A 22,396-nucleotide genomic window follows, 5' to 3' on the forward strand; every position below is an offset into this window, starting at 1 on the left:
TCACTTTGATGCTCCAGCAGACGGAGCATTGCCTCTTGCCGTCTGTCTGCAAGCTGACGCCACCTATCGTCTTCAGCCCGCCACTTGCTCTGTTCTTCCCGCGATTCAGCCCGCCACCTCTCCTCTCGTTCATATTGGGCTTTTCTCATCTCCGACATTGACTGCCTCCACGCATTCTGCTGTGCTCTATCAGCCTGGGTGGACATCTGCAGCTCCGTGAACATCTCGTCCCTCGTCTTACGTTTTCTCTTTCTAATGTTCACGAGCCTCTGCGAAGGAGAAACATTTGCAGCTGGTGGAGGAGAAGGGAGAGGTGGTTAAAAAAGACACATTTTAGGGAACAATGGGTACACTCTTTCATTACAAGGTCGCATATTTCGGTTTGCAGGCAGCCATCGTAGGCCACAGTGTTTTGGCTTTTTTAACCTTCTTAACATGCGGGAAAGGTTGCAAACAGCAGCGCATTTCCCATATCAAGGATGAATTGGGTGTCCATTTAAAATGGGGTTTCAATGTAAAAGGAGGGGGCTGCGGTTTCCCGGTTAACATGCGGCACAAACACAAGTAAACCCCCCACACACACACACACACACGATTCTCTGGGATGATCACTTCACCCCTCCCCCCCACCGCGTGGTTAACAGCGGGGAACATTTCTGGTCAGAAGAGCAGGAACGGGCGCCTCTGAATGTCCCCCTTAATAAAATCACCCCATTTCAACCAGGAGAGCTTTCTGGAGATGTCCCTGGAGGATTTCCGCTCCATCCCCATACACGTTAACAGACTTGCTTGCTTTTTTTTTGTAATGTTTACAAATATTTACAAAGTTACACTCACCAGAGGTCTCCTGTGTGCCCTGAGGGTCTTGGGTGAGTTCGGGGGTTACTGGTTCCAGGTCCAGGGTCACAAACATATCCTGGCTGTTGGGGAAACCGGTTTCTCCGCTTCCTTGCTGCTGTGAGCTACCTACAGTACCTCCATCGTCATCTTCCTCGTTCCCCGAACCGTCTTCCCTGTGTGTTTCTCCAGTGAGAGAGTCATAGCACACGGTTGGGGTAGTGGTGGCTGCACTCCCTAGGATCGCATGCAGCTCCGCGTAGTAGCGGCAAGTTTGCGGCTCTGCCCCGGACCTTCCGTTTGCTTCTCTGGCTTTGTGGTAGGCTTGCCGTAGCTCCTTAATTTTCACACAGCACTGCTGTGTGTCCCTGTTATGGCCTCGGTCCTTCATGGCCTTGGAGATCTTTTCTAATACTTTTCCATTTCTTTTACTGCTACGGAGTTCAGCTATCACTGCTTCATCTCCCCATATGGCGAGCAGATCTCGTACCTCCCGTTCGGTCCATGCTGGAGCTCTTTTGCGATCCTGGGAGGACTCCATGACGGTTACCTGTGCTGATGAGCTCTGCGTGGTCACCTGTGCTCTCCACGCTGGGCAAACAGGAAATGAAATTCAAACCTTCGCGGGTCTTTTCCTGTCTACCTGGTCAGTGCATCTGAGTTGAGAGCGCTGTCCAGAGCAGTCACAATGAAGCACTGTGGGATAGCTCCCGGAGGCCAATAACATCGAATTCCGTCCACACTACCCCAATTCCGACCCGCAAAGGCCGGTTTTATCGCTAATCCCCTCGTCGGAGGTGGTGTAAAGAAACCGGTTTAAAGGGCCCTTTAAGTCGAAAGAAAGGGCCTCGTTGTGTGGACGTGTCCAGGCTTAATTCGGTTTAACGCTGCTAAAGTCGACCTAAACCCGTAGTGTAGACCAGGCCTAACATAAACTCACGTAAGTCTCATGTAGCACCGCAGAGGCTCAGCCACAGGGAAAGACCACCATATATCATGGGAGATGAAGTCCAGCTGGGGAGCAGAGCCCATCGTGTGGAATGGAGTTATGAGGGACCTGGAACTAAAACTCCCATAAGGCACCACAGAGGCATGTTTTGACATTTCCAAATCATAATTTTTCAGAATTTTTCATGCTGTGAAAAATTTCAGTAGTTTGACCTTTAGTCCCACTTCGGGGTAAAAACACTGAAATGCCTGTACTAGAATTTCCTGTGGGACAGAAACTCTATATTTCAATCAGCTTAATATATTGTAATAAATGGTTTTAAATTCTTCAGCCTTTTCCATAATACACAGAAAAACATGTCAGTTCCCCGTTTTTACCAACAGGACTGGAGACGATGAAATTAAGGAAGCTACTGATTATTGGCGACTCATTCTCGCCATTCTGAACAACTCAATTTACAGTGAAAATACTGTTTTAAAGTCCATGGCGGAATGGAACATTGCTACAGAGTCCCTACTGGAATCATCCTTGGAAAAGGAATCTCAGGTCTGAAACTTTTTAAAAATTTGAAACAAAAAATTCTTATCTTTAAAGGGTGGAAAAGATTTTGATAATTCTTGAGATGAAATTTGATCCACCATTACAAATGTGTAAAGTTTATTGTATCCTGACACAGTGCTCTGCTCCTAGGAGAGTTTCTAGGCGAAAGGGGGAAAACCCCAGAGATGAAATGGTCTTGGTTTAATTATTTTACTTCTGGAATAGAAATCTCATGAAAATGAAAATAGTTTTAGGGACCAAGGCGTTCACATGTCCTCAGATTTCACTAGATCTATTCAAATCTGCCATAGACAATTGGATTTATTAACTTCAGACTTATTTTTTATTGTGATGATGCAAAACAGTTTTTTCCAGGTTTAATCTGGACTATAGTACATATGCCTGGTAGCAAGAGTTTGCAGGTTCAGACTCTAACACAGCTGTTACCAAAGAGATGAGAAGAACATTGTGATACATCTTCTAATAAAGGACTCCTTAGGAATTTACCTGAATTTTTCAATCTGCTATCTTCAATTTTCTCTTGTTGTCTCTGAATATTCATATTGGAGGCAGCTTTTATAAAAGGTGTGAAGTATGAATAAAGGATTGAGTGGAATATGTATTGTCTGAACTAGGCATTGTGGAAACAGGTCTGTATAAACGCCTGTCTTAAAATTTTAATGTCAGGAAATGCCCCAGAAGAAACCAAGTGTGGAGGTGACGGATGAAGATAGCTACCACAACCTGAACATACTCAGTACTGATGAAATGACATGGCTCAACCAGAAAGTTCAGAAGGTATTTTTATAGAACAGGCACCAACCAGGGCCAAAATATTCAAAAATGACTCGGGATTTTGGATGCCTCACCTTTGGGGACCTAATTTTCAGAGAGTGGATACTCAGCACTTTCTGGAAATCAGGCCCCTTAAAGGTGTTGAAAGTTGGGTACCTAAAATCACTAATCATTTTTTAAAATCTTGGCCCAGGATTGTAAGTTCTTTGGGGCAGGAACTGTTCCTTTGTTATATGTTGTAGTGGCAGCACAATGGGGCCTCTACACATGACTGCGGTAAAAATACTAAAAAATAAGACTCTATGACAACTGGAGCCATTGAGCAGCAGGCTAATTATACTGAAGCCCAGAAAGATTTTCTAAAAATATGAGTCAGAAACTTGCACAAATGGATCAGCATCAGAAACCAAGCAAATGTGCTTCCTTCTTCCATGAGCCATCGGACCGAATTTCGCTGCATTGTTAAATCAATACTTAGGATTGTTAGCTACATCGGAAAGACCTTGGGGTTGTTCCAGGCCAATGTTGGAGGAACACTCTTTGCAAAGAAAGGACCATATTTTAAAAAGACAGAAACGCCTCGCAGGGCTAAGGGTGGGAAGAGAGGAGATGTAGAGCTTGGTGACCTTGGCAACTGCTGATTTTATTGTTATTATATATAGTTTTCAAACACACAAATATGTGGCTGGTGAATGGTCCAAATGTAAGCTAGAGCTCTATGTATCATCTGTGTTTTCAGGGGAGGGGAGTAAACAAAGGAAATGCCTGACAGATATCAGTGTCTTCCTGGGTGATCTCAGGAAAGAGCACTGTTCCTCATAGGGCTGACTGAGGGCTTTCAGATTATGGAGTCCATCTCACATTAATGGCAATCGGGCTGTGTAAAGTTGTGAATCCACTTTGGAGAAGAGGAAGGAGGGAGCAAATTCCAGAGCCACTGAGGTGCAGAGGAATTTTGTAAAATTTCCCCTAAGTGATCAATCTGCAAAACTGTAGAACCCAACAGGCCACCGTAGCTTCCAGAATGAGTATGATCTGTTAATTCACTTCACTTCACATTAGCCCAAAGGAAATGTTTGTTTCCTTTAGAATCCACTAGTATAAGGCTAGGTTACGCTAAAAGGACTTGTTTCTAAAACCTTTGATTATCAGATCAGATTAGATGCTCCTGTGCTTTCTGACACCTGAGGAGCCCAGTGTTTCCACCTCTGTATATCAATTCCCAGTTTCTTGCTGCATCATAATCTGTTTCCATGGCATTGGCATCTTTCTCAATAGTTTTCTCATGTCACCTGTTGTCTCTCTCTTTTCCATCTTCTAACAAGGGCTTGTCTAGGAATATGTTTTTTTGACAACTGTACAACATCTCCAAACCACTTCAGTCTTCTTTCTCAAATCAGTTTCTCTACAGTCTGTTGACCAGTCCTTTGTAACACATCAGTGTTGGTTATTTTATCCTGCCAGCAGAAACCAAGTATTCTCCACAGATATCTCTGATGGAATGTGTTAAGTTTCCTATTGTGAGCTTCTAGCATTTGCCAAGTTTCAGAAGCATACAACAATGTGAGTATCACAAATGACATTATATAACTTGATCTTGGTTCTTGTGTGAATCTCCTTATTTTTCCAGATATTTGCCAATCTTGAAAAGCTCCTCTTGCCTTTCCACTTCTTGCTTCTCCTTATGGACTTGCCCACTGGCACGGAATGTGCCTCCAAGATATACATGCTTGTTAACCATGTCGTACTTTTCACTATCAGTCAATACCCACCATCATTGCCGACTCTTCATTCAGCAATCGTGACTTTAATTTTCTTTTGGCGGAGTCTTAATCCTACTTTGGCAGACTCACATTTGACATTGATGGTAGTCTTTTTCATGGCACCATCACCTGTGTCCAACAGAACAATGTCATCTGCAAAGTTTAGATCTTGAAGTTTTACTCTATTCCACATAACTCCTTTATCGTCCTTTGATGTTGCTCATTTTATCACATAATCTATAACAATGCAGTAAAGAAGGGGTGATAAAATGCAATACTGCTGTACTTCAGTGACCATATCAAACTGATTGGTCTCTCCACCTTCTGTACTTACACAGTATTTTGAACCTTCGTACAGCATTGTGATTGGTGACACTATCTTTCTAGGATACCGATATTGTCTCAAGATCTTCCATAATGACTCTCTGTGAATGCAGTCAAAAACTTCGGTGAAATCTATAAAATTCGAGACTAATCTTTTCTGATAAGCAAGCCCTTTCTCAATCAGTCATCTCAGGATAGAGAGGTGATCTATACATGATCTTTCGGTTTGAAGCCTGCTTGCTCATTTTGCAATTTTTCATCTATACCCAGTTTGATTCTGATCAATAGTACATGACAGAACACTTTCCCACATACTGAAAGTAGTGTTATTCCTCACCCATTATCTCACACCATTTGTTGGCAATTTACAGATCACACCTTTCTTCCAACCCTCTGGATAGAATTATTTTCTCCCAAACTTTATTAGAAAGTTTTTGCATTTCATGTAGTACCACATCCTCCCTAGCTTTAAGCATTTCAGCAGTTGTCTTATCTTGACCAGGTGCTTTGCTATTTTTCAGCTGCCTAATTGCTTCCTTTATTTCTGCTTCTGAAATTTTTAGCAGTGACATATTCAATTCTTTACCTTCTTTGCATCCATCAATTAGTATTGTTGGCTCTGGCAGGTTAAGTATTTCATTAAAATGTTCTCACCATCATTTATTTTGTTTTACTTTCATTGTTAACAATCTTTCATCTTTTGATTTTATAATACCACTGTGTCTCTGCAATCGTAATGACAAGTTGCCTACATCTGAAATAGTGTCTTAGGCCTGGTCTACACTGGGGGGGGGATCGATCTAAGATCCGCAACTTCAGCTACGAGAATAGCATAACTGAAGTCGACGTATCTTAGATCGACTTAGAATCACTTACTTTGTGTCCCTCGCGGCACGGGATCGACGGCTGCAGCTCCCCCGTCGACTCCGTTTCCGCCTCTCGCCATCGTGGAGTTCCGGAGTCGACAGCAGAGTGATCGGGGATCGATTTATCGCGTCTACACTAGACACGATAAATCGATCCCTAATAAGTCGATTCCTACCCGCAGATCTGGTGGATAGTGTAGACATACCCTTAGTCGCCTCTCACTGATGCTTCTTCAGCTTCTCTTGCTTTTTCATCAAGCTATTCTTTCTTATCTATCCAACATGACTTTTTTTACTTCTTTATCTTTCTTTACATATTCCTGTTGTAATGTACATTGTTCTTCTTGTTATGTTGCCTGTACTTTCCTCTTTTTTTAAGCCTTTTCTTTCCTCAGTCAGTTTCCATGCGCCTGACTGTATTCACTTTTCTTTCCTTGGTCATCTCGGTCCACAACGCCCAGAAAACATCTTTGAAGTGAGCCCATCGTTCCTGTATATCAGCATTCATTAACCACCACTCCTGAAATCCCCTTATGAGCTGGATTTTTAAAACCTTCCTGATTTCTGGGTCAAACGTCTTCTTCACATCAAATACCATCTCTCTTTTCTTCTTGGAATAAAGCTAAAAAGACAAGCTAACTGTTCAGATGAAAACATATTGGTAACTTCTTACATCAGCACTTGTAAAAGATCGAATATCCAGCAACGATCTTCTCTGCGGTCTGCTGATGGCAATGTGATCCAGTTGTTTCTCAGTCATTTCATCATTTGACTTCCATGTTAGTTTGTGTTTTCTATGATGAGGGAAAAGTGTCCCTCAATGCATAGATTATATATGCTGCACAGTTTAATGCCTCTTTTGCTGTTGTCTGTCCATTCCTTAACTCCAGGTTTTAAATGTGTAAAACGTTTGTATCCAAAGTTGTCAAAACCAACTTGGGCATCATAACACCCAGAACCAAAATAACATCATTAGCATAAACCTGGTTTAGCACGTCTTGCAACTTGTTGTAGAATATCTGTTACTTGTCCATCAGGATCCTGGTAGGTGTGTAACACTGGATGATAGTTGTTTTAGCATGTTTGTAATACAACATGCCCTTATAATTTGTGAATTGACTGGTGTAAACATGTTGCCTTTTTGTCGAGGAGTATTTGTACTCTATGTCAATGTCATCTTGCCTTAAACAGAGTACTGTGATGCCCTCTGAATGGAGTCTTCCACAACCTGCCCATCTCATTTTGCTCCACTTCAGGAATACTAGTATTAAACTGAGTCATTTCTCTGACTACCTGACTCAATTTGCCACTGTCTTACATGGTTCTTACATTCCAGCGCCCAATTCTAGTTTTAATTTAACTGCTCACATCTCTTGTTTCAAGTGATGAAGTCCCTCACAGGTTTTGTCCACTGCCTTCATTCTTCCATTCAGACTCATGCATTGTCAATTTGATTCCAAAAAGCCAATCGGATTCCATAATCTCCTCCAAATTGACTAGTTCAAACAGATTTTTGTAGCTGGATTGTTTCAATAACTAGTGATTTTTTTACGTGGAGTGGTAGTTAACCCGACTCACAACTGTAGGTCCCATGGCTACTAATTCAGTATATTCTGAACAGCCCATCCTATATATGAGGTTCCCTCTTCCACCACCTGAGAGACGAGTCTGGTAGCTTGGAATGCCGCAGGTAAAAAAAATCTTTGCTGCCATGAGCAATCCTCTTAATTTCAAGGGGAGTTCTCCTGTGAGTTAGGATTATTCCTGTGAATAAGGACTACAGAATTGGGTCCAACAAGATGTTTGGGTGTTGTTTGTTGTTTGCAATCAATAATCCCATGGGGAGGGGGTGATTGGGTGCCTGGATGGGCCACACTGAGGATGGCATACTCGGGACACACTGCAAGGAATAGGGCAGCCAATCCCCAAAACTGGTGGCTTATTCTATAATTAGATTCACCAAGCCAGTAACAAAACAGCGTCTGTAATACCACACTGGTCACCAGGAAGCCAAATCCAGTCCCCTTTAAGCATTCCAGCCCTTAACTTCCATCCAGACAACCAAATCTAATATAGTGAGTGGTTACTGAAAACCTGGTTCACCAGTCCCAAAAGATCAGACATGGATCCCCCAGTCAATATGAGTCTCAGATCTTACCCAATGATCACACTGATGCCAATCCTTTAGTAACTAAAACTAAAGGTTTTAATAATAAAAGGAAAAGAAAGAAAAGAGTTGCAAAAGGTTAAAAGACTAATATACATACAAATATGGGTAAAGTCCTTAGGTCAATTTCATAGCAGAGACGGTGCGGCTGCTGATGTTCAAAAGTCTTTCTGGAATCAATTTAAAAGGTTATAGTCCAATAGGTGGTCCAGGAGTATCGTCTGTTCAAGTTCTTCCATGAGAATTCCAGGGTAAACCTGGAGACCAAAGTCTATGGGTTTTTTTAGACCATCCCTGTTAAAATTTAAGCAGACCTGAAATGGCGGGATCAAGCCTATGGCTATCCTTTATAGCTCCCTAGCAAGCTGACAAGCCTTTTGTCACAGCAGGATTATTGCTTTGAAGCTAATCATCTGTTTACTCTGCATACACTGGTAAATTAGCTGCATTCATTCACATAATGCAATTAGCCGGTACTTCATTATAGCATTAAGCTGAAGACAATGTAAATAATATTATTAGTTTCTTGCAGTGTTTTACATCTTTGATCTTAAGGTTAACTGAACCATCCGCATGCATAATATAATGCAATTAAGACGTGAAAGGGAATTAGCATCTACAAATTAATCTGGTTACATTGTTAAACTTCTAACAAGATATAGGTAAGCACAGACAAATACACTTAGCATCTATCCTTCTCTAACAATACAGTCAAACATTAAAAATTCTAGTCTACTTAACATGCCTTTGATAACTATCTGTAAGGAATGGTGCTGTTTACCATTGCAGTACCCATTTGATAGCTCCTTAAGAGTTGCTTACAGGTCACCTAGCTTGCTGGTTGTTAATCCTTCACTGGTTCAGTGTTATTGGGGGGAAGGAAGTTACGTGATTTATTTCCTCAATAGATAATATTCTGTTTAGTCATTTCATTTCTTTTCTTGTTCTACTTTCTTCCTTCAATCATATATTTATTGCACCTAGGCCATCAAAGAAGAGATCAAGAAGTTTGCTGACAAGAGGAAAGAACTGAAAAAAGGAATTAAAAAGCTCCGTAAAACTGTGAGTGTTTGAGACTGTTCACAAATTGCTTCAACGGAAATTGGTTCCACCTGCCACCTTTAGTTTGCTTCCACGGATGCTTTAATAATACCTACCAGCTCTAGGCTCCATTTGCCACAAGCCCTGAGCAAGGCATAGCACATAGGTGCGCTGCACTAGGAGCATACCAGGAACCAGACTTGAGTTCCCCTTTTACTTCAAAAGGGGAGTAATTTGTGTCAGCCCTATATCTTGTGCAATGTCTCTTTAAAAATGCCTGCTGTCAAATAAAAGAAATGGATATTTATTAGTACTAATATTTATATAAGTGATTTTCACTTTACTCAAAATAAATAAATTTTCCTTAGAAAGTTGGCAAACTCATACTCATGTTATGAAAGGTATTCAAGTTACATGAATTAAGACAACCATACAAAAATGCAAATAAGCTATTTCTTTTAGGTGCTCATAGCCAGAATACAGAGCGTGCTGTACAATAAATAATCATTCTTAAAAGGAACACAGATACTAATTTCAAATGTCACATCTAAACCAGCATAAAGAAAGAGGAACAAAAATATTTATATATATATAAACCCCCATGTATATACAAACCTCTTCAGCTGAGATTGTGAAATCTACATGAGGGTAGTTAAAAGTTTGGTAATTTATAGAACAGCTCTTATCTGAGGGTACGTCTACACTGGAAACTTCAATGTGCTGCCGCGGGAATGCTTTGAAGTGCGAGTGTGGTCGCGCGCGAGCGCTGGGGGAGAGGGGCTCCCAGCACTCGGAGCCTGTCTATACTAGCACTTTAAAGCGTTCAGACTTGCTGCGCTCAGGGGGGGGTGATTTTTCACCCCCCTGAGCCAGCAAGTTAGAGCACTCTAAAATGTAAGTGTAGAAAAGCCCTTGATACACAGTTCTAATAATGTGCTAGAAAATAGTATTCCTTCTATTCATGTACAGCTGAATTCACTTTTGCTCCTTGTACTTTTTTAATAAAATTCAGATTCAGGAAATGATGTATGAAAATGAACAGGTGCCTGATATTGAAAGACTGGACCAGCAGGAATTCAACCTGGACATCGAAGAACAGGAAAGGCTGCAGGCGGAGAGTGAACAAGAAGTGGCCAGGGTATGGTAGAATGGCGTGAAAATGTTTTAAATGATAGGAATGGAAGGGAGAGGGGATTAGGTAGGAACAAAGAGAGAGAGCGCACGAAAGGAGCAAATCCAAGCAGAAAAGTTTGTAAGGTGTTAAATTAAGTATCAGCCTAAATGTGATTGCCCCACTATCATTAAATAAATACATACATGAGCATTACAAAAGATCTCCTTGAAGTGAACGGATCGGGTTGGTTATTGAACCGATCTTGCAGTCAAAAAACAAATTTGTGTCTTGGTCTGTGCCAAGAACTACTGAGTTCTAACCCCTGACTTTCCCACAGTGACCTTGGGCACATCACTTAACCTCTCTGCCTTTTTCTGCTGTAAAATGTTTAATATTTGTGGTGTGGTTTGATGATGCAAAGTACTACAGTGTTTTTAGTGCAGAGTACTAGTAATGCAGAATGTCTGCGATGTTTACTTGAGGGACACATTGAAAATTGCTTTATTTTGCATCCTATACTTCTTTCTCTCTCCGCCCTCTCCTCTCCCCCTCCCCCCCACTCCTCCCCAAAATCCCAAAAGGTAAGGAAGGAGATTGAGATGGAGAATCTAGCCAAATGCTATCTGCGTGACATCATCAAAAAGGAATGCTGGGACTCCATGTCCATAAAAGGTCGTGCAATTAAGGTAACTTCTACTGTCACCTTATTTCATACTTTCCCCTGCAGTTTGGGGCTCATAAAGGTATTGAGGCTAAGTATGCAGGAAGTTTACCACAATTTGGGCTTGCAGAGCATATAGGAAAGAACTTGCTGCTTCCCAAAACACATACAACTAGAGCTGGGTGACTATTTTCAGGTCAGCCAGAAAACCAAAAGATCAGGAAAAATACCCAGTTTGGTTTTGCAAATGTTTGGAATTTGTCAGCAAAGTCTGTTCTGAGCCAGCTTCAGATAACATGTATGCATACATTCCCGCTTTGAACCTTTAGCACAGTAGCTAGAGCACCTGGCCAGGATGTTGGAGACCCAGGTTTGAATCCCCATTCTGGAGCAGGAACTTGAACTCAAAGCTCTCTCCTGCCAGGTGACTGGGTTATACTGGGATGGGTTGCTCTCAATCTCTCCTGTTCAACCTGTTCCACTTTCTATGAATGCTTAAATATTCATTGGGCCAAAGAAAGACGCCCTGAGAACGACTGTATAGTCTAGTGATTACGCATCTGTGAGGTAGGAGATGTGGAGTCAAATGGAATCTAGTTATACAGTTCTAATAATGTGCTAGAAAATAGTATTTCATCTATTCATATATAGAAACATTTACTTTTGCTCCTTGTTCTGTTTTTAATTTGTATTATGTGAATCGACTGTAATCTATTCACTCATTTTTTCTAAAGGTTGCTCTCAAAAAAATTTTCTCAGCCAAAATTATCAGGTACAATTTGCAAATAGTTTTGAGTCAATCAAAACTGCATTTTTCAGTAAATAACTATTAATGTGAAAAATTTTACCCAGCTCTACATACAAACCTTTCGATATCCCCACCACCCCCCGCCCCGAGTTGGAGAACTGTGCAGCTCTGAGTTGGAGGAGCATTGGGTGTTGATTTGCAAACAAGCAACCCTGAAATTCCACTTTGTTACAGAATTCCTTTATGCAGCTTGCTAGAACAAGGAGCTTCTGAAGTAGATTAGCATTTACCAAAGCTAACTGGTATTATATTTGTATTATTTGTTAAGTGCTGCTAGAAACACAAAGAAAGGCAACTCCCACCCCAGCTGAGCCTATAAATTAAATAGAAGACCAATGATTGGACAAATAAAAAGAAGATCTCAGACGATCCCAAAGATAGGGCAAACCTAAGCCTCAATCCTGCACTCTGATTCCAGTAAAACTCCCTGAGTAAGGAGCACAGGGTCAGGTTCTTAAGTGTTGGGTTTTTTTTTTAATTTTGAAGACATTTAAATCAACTTTATTTTAACTTCTCAAGACCCTCCAATATTTTGTATTCCTTATGATTACTCCTCAATTTTATTCATAGCAATAAAGCCGAGTCACTGTAACTGTTTACCAACTTGTTGGAGAACAGCTGAACTAAATGGTGTTTTAACTGGGGAAATTTTATTCTAGCCTTTTTTTCTCATTTTACAAGTGCTTCCATGCAGCCTATAAGGTGACGAATTACCCAATGAAAGAACGTAGTAAAGAAGAGTTGGAAGCCTTGGAAAGGGTACTGCAGTTAAAGAAGATTGAGTCAGCTGATCTTAAGGTACAATCTCACTCTTCCAACTCCCCAAAAAAGTAGGAAAATATGTTAACTCTGGGCCTTCTTCAAGAGCATCTTAGCTATGCTTAAACAGGTAGGCGTTTGTTTCTAAGCTCCATTAGTAGCCCAAATAAAAGGCATTGTTTATTTTAGTACAAAAATATATTTCATTTTAAGCATTTCGTCTACATCCTAGAATTAGGGGTTAATTGTAGAATTGTCCCTCTTGAACTGATTACTTTTAGGAATCCTATTAGATATAAGTGGAAGGACTAAGGGGCCTTTTCTACACAAATGATTCTGAGATAATAATGTATACAGTTGATCAACCTGCTGTGTTTTTGGATATTCAGATTCGGAAGGAGATTGTTGAGTTTCAGTCTCAGGCTGTACCACCTAAGGAGGAAGGGGAGAAGGTGGAAGAAGAAGCTGTGACTGATGAGAGCACCTCCAATTCCCTGATCGGGAGCCTGAGTGCTCAGTTTGGGGGAGACACCTCCATTTTGTACCACCAAATGGACCTGCACACCAGGGAGGAGAAGATTAATCAGATCATATTACTGCAGGTGACCTCTTCATACATTCGTGTTATTGCATTGATACTATCACATATACAGGTTCTCAGCCAATCATGTTAGAGTCTCTCTCAGCAATATACTTTTCTGCTGAATGAAAGTTTTCCTTTTCCTCCCAGCTCAGTACTCCACCCTTGTTTAAATCCCTAGATATCTCCGTTATTTAAGAACTCCTTACTAGATGCCTAAAAAGCCACAGTCCCACAACTGAGGAAGAAAACTTTGCTGGTTAAAAAAACCGATATGGTTTAGAGGGGAAGTGAAGGTAGCTATACAAAATTAAAATATAATATATAGCAAATGGAAGAAAGGGGAAGTTGATAGAAATGAATATAACTTATATGCTAGGAATTGTAGAACATTGATATGGGGAAACAAAGGGACACAAGGAGAAATCTATGGCCAGCAGAGTTAAGGACAATGAGAAGGAGTTTTTTAAAATATATTGGGAACAAAAAGATCCTGACAATGATATTGTTCCTTTACTAGATGGAAATGGTCGAATTATCAATAATAATGCAAAAAATATAGAGGTGTTCAATAAATATTTCTGTTCTGTATTTGGGGAAACACAGATTATATAGTCTCAACATATGGTGATAACACTCTTTCCATTCTCATCATATGGTGATAACACTCTTTCCATTCCACTAGTATCTCTCAGAAGCTACGAAAGTGAGGCATTGTAAGATCAGCAGGTCCAAATAATTTGCATCCACGAGTTTTAAAAAAGCTGACCGAGAAGCATGCTGGACCATTAATGATGCTTTTCAACCAGTCTTGGAGCACCAGGGAAGTTCAAGGAGACTGGAAGGAAGCTAGTGTGTGAGGTTTTTAAAAAGGATAAACAGGATGACTTGGGAAATTATAGGCCTGTCAACCTGACATCAATCCTGGGCAAGATAATGGAGTGGCTGATGTGGGACTCGATTAATAAGAAATTAAAGGCGGATAATGTAATCAATGCAAATCAGCATGGATTTATAGATGACAGATTCTGTCAAACCTGCTTTTTTTTTTAAATGAAATTACAAGTTTAGTTGATAAAGGCAATTGTATGCACGTAATATACTTAGATTTCTGTAAGGCGTTTGACTTGGTAGCACATGACATTTTGTTTAGAAAACTTTAGCTGATAGGTCTCAAAATGTAATTGTAAAGGGGAAATTATCAGATGTGTTTCTGGGGGAGCCCCACAGGGATCAGTTCTTGGCCCTATCCTAGTTCACATTTTTATCAATTATCTGGAAGAAAACATAAAATCACTGATCAACTTTGCAGATGACACAAATCTTGGGGGAGTGGTAAATAATAGAGAGTCACGGGTCACTGATTCAGATTGGTCTGGATCTCTTTGTAAACTGGGTGCAAGCAAACAGTGGGCATTTTAATACAGCTAAATGTCCATGTATATACCTGTATAAGAACAAAGAATGCAGGCCATACTTATAGGATGCAGGACTCTATCCTGGGGAGTAGTGACACTGAAAAAGATTGGAAGGTTGTGGTGGATAATCAGCCGAACACGAGCTCCCAATGTGATGCTGTGGCCAAAAGAGCTAATGTGATCCTGGGATGCATAAACGGGAATCTCAAGTAGGAGTAGAGAAGTTATTTTATCTATTTGTGGCACCGGGGCAACTGCTGCTAGAATAGTGTGTCCAGTTCTGGTGCCCTTAATTCAAGAAGGATGTTGATAAATTGGAGAGGATTCAGAGAAGAGCCATGACCCGACCCCCCTCAGTTCCTTCTCAACTATCCTCGGCCTGAGAGGAGCGCCCAGCAGTGTGATAGCTGATATCTTTATTTACTGTGTAGAATAGTTAGATTAATTGTTTGTTTACTAGTTATATTTACTTACCTTTTTTCTTCCTCTCTTATTTTTCTATAAATTTTTTTTTCATGTATTTCTTACCCTTACCATAATTCATGTTCACACTCAGGGCTGAACTGCCATAGTTCAAGCCATGCCTGGTTCACTGGGCTTCAAGTGCTGCCTTTCCTGCCAGGAAGCGATCCTGGTATCGGACGGTCCTTTTCTATGCGTGCGATGCTTAGGTGAGACACACATCCCACAAAAGTGTTCTCACTGCAGCAACTTAAAGGCTTGCCAGGAAAGACAGAGACCTGCATCTAAAATGTATCCTTATGGCAAAGTCTCTGCACCCGGCATCTGATCCCAGCCAGCAGATCCCCTCTGGACAGCATTCTCCGGAGGCTTCACCCTCCTCTCAGAGGAAGGCTCGTTCCTCACAAAAAGTAACAAGGAAAAGAGCAGCAACTTCTCCTTCTAAAGAGCCACCGAAAAAGAAGCAGTCTTTGGCTCATTCCTTATCCTCAGTATGGAGGATGGAGGCCTACTCTACACCTCAGAAAACTCAACAGATTTGTAAAGGTCCAGCGGTTCCAGATGGTCACGCTAGCAACAATAATACCAGCACTGGAACAGGGAGACTGGTTTTCGGCCCTCGACCTCCAAGACGCCTATTTACATGTTACCATACACCCTGCTCACAAGAGGTTTCTCAGGTTTACTCTGAGAAGCTTATTTCCCTGCTGCCACTAGTCTGGCAATAGCGTCTCTCTCTCTCTCTCTCTCCCTGCTTGTCTCTGCCCAGAGGAGGGGTTTTTAAAGGCCTCAGGCAGCCCTTAATTGGATTCAGGTGTCCCTAATTGATCTGAGGTAACCCCTTCTCAGCTTGTAGGAAAAAGGGCCTTTAACATTCTAGGGCTAACATACCGGCCTTCCAGAACCCTTTTGCAGCTGTACTGCCTGACTTTGTCACAACACAGACAACATTGCCTGCATGTTTTATATAAACCAACAGGGAGGGGTGCATTCACACTCCCTATGCACCGAAGCTATGGAACTATTGTTTATCCGGCACAATGTCAGAATCTCAGCCTCGACTTTCCAGGTCATCAAAATACTACTGCAGATACACTGAGCAGAGAATTTTCCTGGGATCATGAATGGGAACTAAACAATGTTGTCCTACAGAACATATTCTTCAAACACTGGGGTCACCCATCCATCGACCTTGTCACAACATCCCAGAACTACAAATGCCCACAATTCTGCTTGAGAGCAGGTTTGGGGCCCCAATCCCTGAGTGATGCCTTCCTCCTCAGCACCCATGTGATACGTATTCCCCCGATCCCTCTGTTATCGAGGGTGATACACAAAATATGTACCAATAAGGCCAAAGTCATATTGATAGCCCCAATGTGGCCCAGACAGACTTGGTACTTGTACCTATTGCAGATGATGGTATGCACACCGCACACCCTTCCACCTCTGCCAGACCTTCTCTCACAGGATGCCGGACAGGTTCACCACCCATACCTGGAGAGACTTCATCTCAGAGCATGGCTCCTATATGGTTCCATCATGATGAACTAGCATGTTCGGAACAAGTTAAAGACATATTACTAAACAGTAGAAGGACAACCATGCACAATATTTACCTTCACAAATGGAAGAGGTTCTACATATGGTGCCAGAACAAACAAATTAGTGCCATTTCTGCACCCCTACCCTTGGTATTGGACTATATTTTAAGACTAAAGACATCTGGACACTCCATTAGCTCGATCAAGATACATCTCGCGGGCTATTCATGTTTTCACCACAAGTTTGACAGGATATTGATATTTGCCCATCTGATCACCAAACATTTCCTTGCGGGTATCAAGAATTCACTGCTCTACAGCCAAAATGCTTCTGAAATAAATGTAGTCAAACTTTACTAATTCTGGGTCACTGAGAACGAAAATGATGCTTAAAATTGTTGATTGGCTCTAGTTTTCAAGATATGCTATTGGGTCAGTATATACGACCCTTGACTTGGGAATGGCGGAGGATAAGTGAGTTATAAAGGGAAGGGATCTCAATTTAAACCAGAAATGACTAAAATACATCTTTGACTGGATCTATGAATAAATCTATGACTGGGTTTGGACAGTACTTGCTTTTTAGGCAAAACAATGAATGATGCAATCTGAAGCTGATATTGCGTCATACATGATATGAATTGCATCATGTTATTCCTAGAAGTCATGGATGATGCAATCATAACGAAGCTTACATCACTCTGCTGAACAAATTACCCTATATCAGCTCTAGAAATCATACAGTGTCGTGCTCTCTTATTTGTCAGTGTTTGATTTTGCAAAGGGACACATTTCTGTTTAGCCAAAGTGAGCAGAGATGCCTCGTACTTGTGTGAACAGTGCAGATAACTTCTGCTATGTTTGTGGTGAAGTGACTTTTGCATCACAAAAGCGCAGTATAACCACTATGGTTAAGAAAGCCTATCACTTTTATTTTGGCTGCAAAATTGGAGATCAGGACAAGAGGTGGGCCCCACACATATGCTGCAACACTTCTGCAACAAATCTTTGCCAGTGGTTGAACAGGAAAAGGAAATCTATGCCTTTTGCAGTGCCAATGATTTGGAGAGAGCCAACAGATCATACCAGCAATTGTTACTTCTGCATGGTGCCTCCAGTTGGGAAAGGTGTGTCAAAGAAGAAAAAGTGGACTGTGCATTATCCAAATATTCCATCAGCTATACGCCCAGTACCCCAAGGAGAAGGACTGCCAGTTCCTGATGTACCAGAATCATTCTCACTTGAGTCAGACAAGGAAGAGGATGAAACTTCTGGTCCTGAACCATCAATGTCACAGGACCCACATTTTCTCCCATCCTCCTCCTCTGAACCACACCTCATAACACAAGGTGAACTGAATGACCTTGTCAGGGATTTGGAACTACCCAAGAGTAAGGCAGAGCTGTTGGGCTCCAGACTACAGCAGTGGAATCTCCTGGCAGGTGATGTTAGGGTTTCCATGTTCCGTGACCGTCAAAAGGATCTTGTCCCATTCTTCTTCATGGAAGGTGATCTTGTAGCCTGCAACAACATCGATGGTGTGATGGCAGCCCTCAACATCGTTCACAATCCAGATGAGTGGAGACTGTTCATTGATTCATCGAAGACAAGTCTTAAAGGTGTTTTACTGCATAATGGCAATGTTTTGCCATCAATTCCAGTTGGTCATGCAGTCCATATGAAGGAAACCTATGACAACATGAAACAACTTTTGAGGTGCATAAACTATGACCAACATCAGTGGCAGCTTTGTGGCGATTTGAAGGTTGTTGCTCTCTTGCTTAGTCTGCAGACTGGATACACAAAGTACTGCTGTTTTCTCTGCAAATGGGATAGTCGTGCAAGAGATTCCCACTACATCAAGAAAGATTGGCCACTCCGACAGTCAATGGAGCCTGGGAGGAAAAATGTTCAGCATTCACCACTTGTTAAATCAAGGAAGATTTTGTTACCACCCTTACACATCAAGCTGGGTCTGATGAAGAACTTTGTCAAGGCCATTGACAAAACACAAGCAGCTTTCAAGTACCTCCGTGGAAAATTTCCAAGGTTAAGTGAAGCTAAGATAAAGGAAGGTGTCTTTGTTGGTCCTCAGATTCGTGAACTTCTTCGAGATGATGCATTTGACCATGCACTGCGTAGCAAGGAAAAGACGGCATGGAAAGCCTTCCAGTTAGTGGCAATACATTTTCTCAGAAACAACAAGGCAGACAACTACAGGTTGTTAGTGGAAAACCTCCTCAAGGCATACAAAAGCCTTGGTTGCAACATGTCACTAAAGATAAATTTTTTGCACTGTCATCTAGATTTTTTTCCACCGAACTGCGGAGCAGTGAGCGACGAGCATGGCGAGCGATTTCACCAGGACATTGCAACAATGGAGAAACACTATCAGGGCAAATGGAGCCCATCAATGCTTGCAGACTATTGCTGGACAGTGACAAGAGATGCTCCATTTAATGAATACACGAGACAAGCCAAGAAGCGCCGAGTAGACACTGAATAGGACTAAACTATGTATATAATAGTTTTTTGCCTTTTGTTTCATAATACATTTTATTTATATAACCCTTTTGCTGATTTTTAAAGTGTTACATAAACTGGACAGGTGAAATATTATCATGTAAAGCAACCATAAACACATGAAAAGACCTAGGTTTACAATTTATGATTAAAACTCTACTATCTACACAATATACATAGACATAAAATGTAAAAACTTAAATATCTTAGAAACAATAGCCAATCAGTTGTTTTAATTGTCATATTTGAATTCAGCACATCAAAATACATAATAAATAGCACATTTTATCTCTGAAGCAGACGACTTCTCAAAAATTGTAGACCAGTGGAATTTTACCCTGAAGTGTGTGTACCTACTCCACCTTTGGACTTGAACTTAGTGTTCTGCTGCCTCACCGGACCCCCATTCAAACCTTTAGCAACATGCTCTCTGATGCATCTATTGATGAAGGTGGTGTTCTTAGTGGCTATCACATCAGCCCACCCAGTGGGCGAATTAGGGGCCCTCATGGCACACCCACCTTACACCATCTTTTTCAAGGACAAGGTCACACTAAGACCCCACCCAAAATTTCTACCTAAAGTGTCTTCCTCCTTCTACATAAATCAACCAGTCCATCTTCCCTCATTCTTCTCCAAACCACACGGGAACGCGCAGGACTCAGTACTACATACTGTAGACATTGGGTGTGTATTAACATTCTACCTCGACAGAACTAAGCTTTTCCGAAACTCTCCGAGGCTTTCCACTTCCATGTTCTAAAGGCTCCGCTATCTCTACACAGAGACTATCTAAATGGATCTCTGGGTGCATCCACCTCTGTAATCAACAAAAGAATCTGCAATCCCCATCAGAGATCAGAACTCACTCTACCAGATCACTTTCAACCTCAGTGACCTTTCTAAATAACGTACCAATCATAGACACATTTAAAGTGGCCACTTGGGCTTCCGCACACGTTGGCGTAGTGTTTTGTAATCGACCAGAGTTCAAGATTGGATGCATTCCTAGGTCTTACAGTGTTATCATCACTTACACAGGCAACTCTGTAGCCCCTTCCATCCAATGTGGGGCTCTGCTTGATAATCACCTGAAGTGGAGCACCCACAGGGACGTTCCTCGAAGAAGAAGAGAAGGTTACTCATCTTGTTCAGTAACTGAAGTTCTTCAAGATGGATGTCCATGTCTCTGTGAGTGCTCCACTACGTCCCCTCCTCCTCTCTACTTTAGAGTTCAATTTCCAGACTCTACAGTAGAAAAGGAACCAAGGCGGGTTGGTTAGCGCACGCTAGATAGGCACCGACAGCAGTGTGAGATGGGGAGTCATAAAATATCAGGGTTGGCAGGGACCTCAGGAGGTCATCTAGTCCAACCCCCTGCTCAAAGAAGGACCAATCCCCAGACAGATTTTTACCCCAGTTCCCTAAATGGCCCCCTCAAGGATTGAACTCACAACCCTGGGTTTAGCAGGTCAATGCTCAAACCACTGAGCATGTGCGACCCGGACAGACTCTGCTGCTGAAATTCTCCAATCAAAGGCACAGGGATGCACCAACACCTGAAGTGGAGCACCCACAGGGACCCCCATCTCAAAGAACCTCAGTTACTGCACAGGGTGAGTAACCTTCTCTTTCTGCTGAATTGTATCTCATCTGCCACACAGCTTTATTACTGATTATGCCAGAAATAGGTTAGACAATCATGAACAAAAATATTTATCGTTACACACAAATTGTATGTGGCTAGTTATCTTGAAACATGCATTTTGAATAGCGTAATTCAACCACTGATTATGTTTCATTCTAGCATAATAGGCATAATAAGAAAGATGCAGATTTTTCTTCTTAATAATCCAGTTCTCTTCACTGAGATAAATTATATAGACTGAAGAAAGACTTTATCCACTTAGAATACAGGCTTTTAAAAATCATTATTTGGCCTCTGCTTTGTTTCACACACTTGAAACACTTACTAATTTCATTGGTACTTTATGTGCATAAATATGTACTATATAATGCAGTTCCATTCAGAAGCAATTTTAAGTTTGCAGACTACAGCACTCAAAAGCAGGAAATAAAATTAAGATTGCCCACACAACCTAAACTCTGCTGCCTTGTGTATATGTCTTGTCTTATAGTCTCTGATCATGTATTCACAGGTTAGAAACCAATGTTTGCCTAATTTTTTTAATCTATTTTTGACAGTGTTATTTACAACAGGAGCTTTGCCAGATGGTATGACGTATCAGAAAAGGCATGGAATAGTTCTAAGAAATCAGAAGAAATAAGCTTTAGCTCCGCCTGCCATTTTCCCCATCTCAGTTAGCATTCACATGCTTAATAAAACTAGAATTTTGCATTTAGGGCTATTATGAAGGAGGTATGGTAGTTTACACACACAGGCACACTTGGTTTTCTGTCTTCTGACTTGTTGGTGAGTGGTGTCCAGACAAGAAGGATGTGACCCTTTCAGTGTTGCCATTTCTTTGTGTGGTATTTCAGGACATCATTTACAAAGTGAAGACTGCCTTTAATAAGGAGTTTGATACCGTTGCTCGACAGAAGGAGCAGGAGATTGCACGTGTAAAGGAAAGGAACCTGAGGATCCAAGAAATCGTAGAACAGCTCGAACTCCAGGAGGTGGTCTGGGAGCCAGCTCTGACAGATGATGAGATACCAGAGCACGCTCTCACTGTCCAGGATTCAGAGGTATCTGAAAAATAAATCATTCCCTTTTATCCACTTGTGCAAACTTAGTTCTCCATCATTTCAAGCCATTATGTCAGTATAAAGAAAGTAGCCATAAAACTGATGTGTCCATGTACACATTCACCCTTTTTTGTACTCTGCATTACCTTGGATGTTCCAGGTTTTGGTGGAAGATTCTGAATAATTCTGTCTATAGAGTGGAAAGAAATTTGTAAAAAATCTCTGTAAAAAAGTTAAATTTTGTGCTTGTGAAGATGCTAGACTAACATGTCTGGAAAAGAAAACCTTCTGTTTATCCATAGAACATGTACAGCATGGCATGGACAGTAGACTCAAACAGTTACCGTGCCCGGACAACATGCCCCAACCCTGACCTGGAGGGCCCACCTCTGTGGCAGAGAGAGCATGGTTTAGTTTCTCTGTTCATCTCTGAGTCCCATACAGTAGTTAGCAGTAAGGGTGTTAATTGTGAAGTGGATACCTAGCCACTAGAAACCGGGCTGAGATCACTACTTTGTTTCATATATGTCATTGAA

At 41.4% G+C, this 22,396-nt stretch overlaps 1 protein-coding gene across 1 annotated transcript in view; it reads left to right on the forward strand.

The window, feature by feature from the left end:
- Positions 1-22,396, forward strand: part of CFAP43 (cilia and flagella associated protein 43) — a 92,947-nt gene that overhangs the window by 47,802 nt on the left and 22,749 nt on the right. The window contains exons 18-25 of the mRNA XM_034776918.1: positions 2,170-2,332; positions 3,014-3,124; positions 9,226-9,303; positions 10,295-10,420; positions 10,978-11,082; positions 12,547-12,663; positions 13,014-13,226; positions 21,654-21,860. Of these exons, the coding sequence (XP_034632809.1) occupies positions 2,170-2,332; positions 3,014-3,124; positions 9,226-9,303; positions 10,295-10,420; positions 10,978-11,082; positions 12,547-12,663; positions 13,014-13,226; positions 21,654-21,860 (1,120 nt within the window). The remainder of the gene's footprint in view (positions 1-2,169; positions 2,333-3,013; positions 3,125-9,225; positions 9,304-10,294; positions 10,421-10,977; positions 11,083-12,546; positions 12,664-13,013; positions 13,227-21,653; positions 21,861-22,396) is intronic.

This window comes from Trachemys scripta, chromosome 7 (assembly GCF_013100865.1).
Source record: "Trachemys scripta elegans isolate TJP31775 chromosome 7, CAS_Tse_1.0, whole genome shotgun sequence".
NCBI classification, from domain to species: domain Eukaryota; kingdom Metazoa; phylum Chordata; order Testudines; family Emydidae; genus Trachemys; species Trachemys scripta.